Source organism: Littorina saxatilis, unplaced genomic scaffold, assembly GCF_037325665.1.
Source record: "Littorina saxatilis isolate snail1 unplaced genomic scaffold, US_GU_Lsax_2.0 scaffold_1387, whole genome shotgun sequence".
NCBI lineage: Eukaryota > Metazoa > Mollusca > Gastropoda > Littorinimorpha > Littorinidae > Littorina > Littorina saxatilis.
The window spans coordinates 1-5,000 of NW_027127027.1; the positions used below are offsets into that span (position 1 = coordinate 1).

Here is a 5,000-nt window from a genome sequence, read left to right on the forward strand (position 1 = left end):
TTTATACATACGGTCTATACTGTATTCAGTTTCTCTGTCAGAGCAGCAAAGTATCGTCTGCTACAGACACCGACCCAGCAGTAAGAAAGCATAGGCTCTAGCTGAATACATTTTATTTTTTTTCTCGTCAAAAGTAGAAAATACATTCATTCGTAAAGAAGAACTAGGGTTTAGATGAAAAGGTTAGTCAGTGTAATATCATATATATACCAATAGATTAAGGAAGATTTTTCAAGAAAGTGCCGATTGTGTTTTTTGTGGTTAGGCCTATCTTTTATTGCGAGTTCCGACAGTAGCGGCTCGGTTACAGTGCGGACCAGCATAACTGAGTTCACACAGAACTATTCTCAGCTGCACTCAACATGGAAAAAACCCTGTGTTAATTGTTTCAAGACAACCACATTTTGTAACACTACTTTGAAACTTCTGCTTCTTGTCATCATTATAATCATTGCAAGGGCTCCAGGAACTGAGAAATGTTAAACACACTTAAAACCACGTAAATGTTACAGGAAGGCGCCTTTACCGCCTATGCATGGTGCCACAGATTTCAGCAGCTAGCGGCCGCCGTGACCTTGCAAGGCGGAGCATCGAAATTTGCGCGGAATATTCAAAAAGCTTAAACCACACTCACTTTTTTTCTCTTGAAAACAGCATAAATATTGTTTTAAGCGTAATAAGTTTAATCTGTATGTATGCTGGAGGTGTAAATGCACTAACATGCATATTTTGTTGCTTGTAAGATGTAGTGTTCACTTACAAAACTTTGACAAGTTTGGTCTTTCGGTTGGCGGTGTAATGTGATTCTTATGTAGCCTACCGGTTCGACATGTAGGAAACAGCAGTATTTAACTGATTTCTTCCGCATTGAATGTTTCTTTGTGCAATCAGTATAGAAGATTGCAGAGAGTGTATTCTGATGATTTAAAATGTGTGTATTATTATTAAGCAGCCCTGATAGTACTGACTATGTCTCTTTCTACTAAACTGACTCAGTGTGTGACTTCTTAACTGTGCACATTTTCAGCCAGAAATTCATTTCTCTTCCTTGTCTTGCTTGCAAATTTGTTCTTTCCTGGCCGAGCGATAAGATAAACACTCCTGCCAAGGGTTGTGTTCTGCGATGTTTTAGAGCTCGGAAAGGCAGCAGAGGGCTTGTCATCAGCTTTCCCTAAATGGATTGCTTGAGGGCTAATAAGGAAGGGATACTGCTATATCAGTGGTGGTTGTTGACATCTTGTATATATACAGCTTGCTGAATCCTAATGCATACTTGGCTCTTAATCTTATGTCTATGTCTGTTGATATTGAAGAGTAGAAAGTGTTTAGTTTTCAATGACTAAATTTCCCCTCACACACACACACACACAAACACACACGCACATGCACATAGCTGTTGTCTCCTTCTCAATCTCTCTGTGTCTCTCTGTTTAATTAAAATATTTGGATCACTAACTCTTCACTGAGATTCAGTGTTATGTGTTATGTGGAGTAAGATTAGTGAATGTTGCTGCTGATTCTGTTGTTCTTACTGTTCTTCCTCCCTGCATAATCTTTTTTCTCCTTAAACAGTTTTTTTTTATTACTACAGTGCGTCTATGGAGTGTACATCAGAGATGTGATGGGACCAAAAACATTCCAAAATGAAACAGGTAACTTTTTAAACTGGTCTTCATTTTGTTTATTGAGAAGTTGGTTCACATGATACATTTCAGAGTCGTCCTTTTAAATTCGTTAAATATTGCACCAGTCACTACATCTATAGATTATCAGATTAAGTTGTCTTCTTCTGCATTATGCATATGCAATATTCATCTTTAGTGCGCGCGCGCGTGTGTGTGTGTGTGTGTGTGTGTGTGTGTGTGTGTGTGTGTGTGTGTGTGTGTGTGTGTGTGTGTGTGTGTGTTTATTGGTTGAAGACGATGCATAGGCAGGATAGCTAACTGAGTTGCCTGCAAGACCGTTAACGGCATTTTGCACTGTATATTTGCTGTACATTAATTTCAGCTTAGGTATGACCAATACCAAAAGTTACAATGTTGTAGGTGAAATGGTCTGTCTTTTGGGCTCTTTCCAAAAAGGATCCGAATTCGGGGATAGACTCAACCGTTTCGGGTTTTATATGGAGCCGTACACTAATTAACCCGATTTAAGCATTAAAGAATTTAAGAGTGTTAGTTTTGGAGGGTATAAACTATGTAATTTAAATGAAAATTTCAATAATAAATTTTCGTATAATTAATATACTTACCCAATTCTCATAGTTTATACCCTCCCATCCTTCCACGCTACTTAATTTCCTATGGCGTCTTTTTTTTAGCTTGGTTACCACCTTTTCGAGGGCAGGTAATTTGAGTAGTTTTTCGACATCTAGCATATATGAGATCTTAGTCAATGCATCCCTCAGACAACCAGTTACACCGTTAATGACACATGAAGCAATAAGGTAACTATCAGATAACACTTGTATACACAAAATCCACTCGGACAAGATCAACAAAATCTTACGATCTTGTTAACTCATTGGAGACGTAATGTTTTAGTCCTTTTTTTTTTGGTTGAAAATGTGCTGAAAAAAGAAGATTACAGCTAGATCAAAACTCAAAAGTGTTCCAAATTACCCCTCCATTTGACCTGTGAACTCGCCACTGTGTTGACCTTTGTCATGCATAAGATATAGTTAATAATCGCCAAATATTAACTAACTAGGTCAACAGGTCAAGAAGTATTAAGCATTTTTATGGGCTGCATTTGTTTCATTTGTGTCACCCTTTATGTTTATACTTTTGCAGGCTGGTGTGGAGTTCTGATGTTGCCAGGGCGATGGAAGACACATACATAAGACATATAAACAAGCTTCCCTGTGAAGTGTTTTGATCACAAATCACCATTATTTCACACATTTATGCATATCTATTCTCAGCTCAGACTTGTGCTTTGAAATTGGATGTTTAAGTACTAGCTAAAACCCTGAATAAAGTCTTCGCAATACATGGAATGGGATCAAAAGTGTGTGTGTGTGTGTGTGTGTGTGTGTGTGTGTGAAAACAACATTCAACAAGAAGAGCAAACGCTCGATCGAGTCACTTTCGCAGTTCTGAATATTATATGAGGCATCAGATGGACAGGAAGAAATTGCTATTCACAACACAATGAGTCACGTTCACATAAAATTTGAGCCCGGTCACTTTTATAGTTTCCGAGAAAAGCCCAACGTTAAGTTGTGTGTTGCCGAACAGAAAAGGCTAGTTATCTCCCTTGTTTTTCTGATAACGTTCGTAAAAGGCTACAGATGTAAATACTTTGATGTAAAGAATAATCCTACAAAGTTTCAATCACATCCGATGAACTTTGTCAAAGATATAAAATGTCTAATTTTTCCTTTGACGCTGACCTGTGACCTTGAAAAAGGTCAAAGGTCAACGAAACCATCGTTAAAGTGTAGAGGTCATTGGAGGTCACGACTAAACAAAATATGAGCCCGATCGCTTTGATAGTTTCCGAGAAAAGTCCAACGTTAAGGTGGTGTCTACGGACGGCCGGCCGGACGGCCGGCCGGACAGACTAACACTGACCGATTACATAGAGTCACTTTTTCTCAAGTGACTCAAAAATGAGGGTGAGATAAAACATAAAAAAAGCTACAGCACAGATACTTTTTTGTCTAGCGTCAAGGACGGATCCAGGGGGGGTTCCTGTCACCCCCCCCCCCCCCCCCGGCCTGAACATGTATCTCCTCCAAGGGTGAAAATAAAATAAAAATCAATAAATCATGACAAATATTCGGAGAACGCGCCAGCTAGATTCCACATATTCTCATCTACATTTCAAAACGTCCAGACCTCCCTAGCGCCCTCAACTAATGAACCCCGAACACAATTGGGGGCCCCCCCAACCTGATACGATCCGGCCATGAGCGTTCTATATCGTCCTCTTTAGAAACTTGTTGCGCTGTTGACACACGTACGTTTCTATTTGCAAACATCCATAAAGTAATATTTTGTTAATCATGTTTAAAACATTTCTTCTGAGTAGAGTGAAGCTAAATCAAACCACACACAAAATGAAAAAAAATAAATCTAAATCAAAGCCATATTGCGCGTAACATAAAGCAACAGTCTAACCGTCTGCAAGAGAGATTGTTAGTAGTAGATCTAAAAAAAAAGAAGAATGGATTCCATGGAAGCTAGTGTAACTATACACATTCAACATCTTTGAAGCTTCGGATATAACTCGATAAAACAAAAAAGAACCAAAACTTAAAACATGTCCCAACAGTTGTTAGTCCACCTCTCTCTTCACCCGACCCCCACACTCACATAGTTTGTGTCTGAAAAGCTCTAAAACGCACTGGCACACACGCACACACACTGACTTATACAGAGTCCATTTAGAAATATGTTCAGTAATTGCGATGAAAGACAAGACTTTTGTCTCCTTTGGTAAACATCACGGTTATTTCCCATCAGACTGCGCGAGTGGAGAAACTACGACGTCATATCATAGGGGAATCCCCTACCGGAGCAGGATCGGAGCAGCCTGCTCCGGAACCGGAGCTTGTGTGTGAGAGGGCAGGTGGAGAGCGGAGCAGGATCGGAGCAGCCTGCTCCGCTTGCTCCGCCTGTGTGTGAGCCCCGCTTAAGGAAGGTCAGGAAGGGACGGTAATTCCACACGTTTTTTAATCTTTTCCTGACATACTTCGAATTTGCCAGTTCATGAATTTCTGTATGACAACACGCACTAGCATCATCCGGCTTGTAACCAAAAATCGAATGAAAGTGGCTGAAGAAGTCTTCCGAAAACTTCAAGGTGTCACGCTGGTTTGTTTCTTCCAATTTGTGTCCAATGAATTCTGAATTCACCAGTTCATGGATTTCTTCATTACAACATGCACCTGCAGCATACAGCATCCTAGCGATTCGAAGTTTGCATCTCTTTACTGCTTGCCACATGGGTGATTGGAAACTGTCCACTGTGACGTTTTGGGCTTCCTGTTTAAG

General features: G+C 39.9%; 1 protein-coding gene and 1 long non-coding RNA gene across 2 annotated transcripts in view; one reads left to right on the forward strand and one right to left on the reverse strand.

Moving 5' to 3' along the window:
- Positions 1–1,307: 1,307 nt before the first annotated feature.
- On the forward strand, positions 1,308–2,993 carry LOC138955496 (uncharacterized). The gene is made up of 2 exons (XR_011452252.1): positions 1,308–1,652; positions 2,793–2,993. It is a non-coding gene; the product is annotated as an uncharacterized lncRNA (long non-coding RNA).
- A 1,494-nt stretch (positions 2,994–4,487) lies between these two features.
- LOC138955497 (uncharacterized) overlaps positions 4,488–5,000 on the reverse strand; it is a 4,823-nt gene continuing 4,310 nt past the window's right edge. The window contains exon 2 of the mRNA XM_070327090.1: positions 4,488–5,000. This exon is cut by the window's right edge and continues 1,839 nt beyond it. Coding sequence (XP_070183191.1) covers positions 4,488–5,000 — 513 coding nt within the window.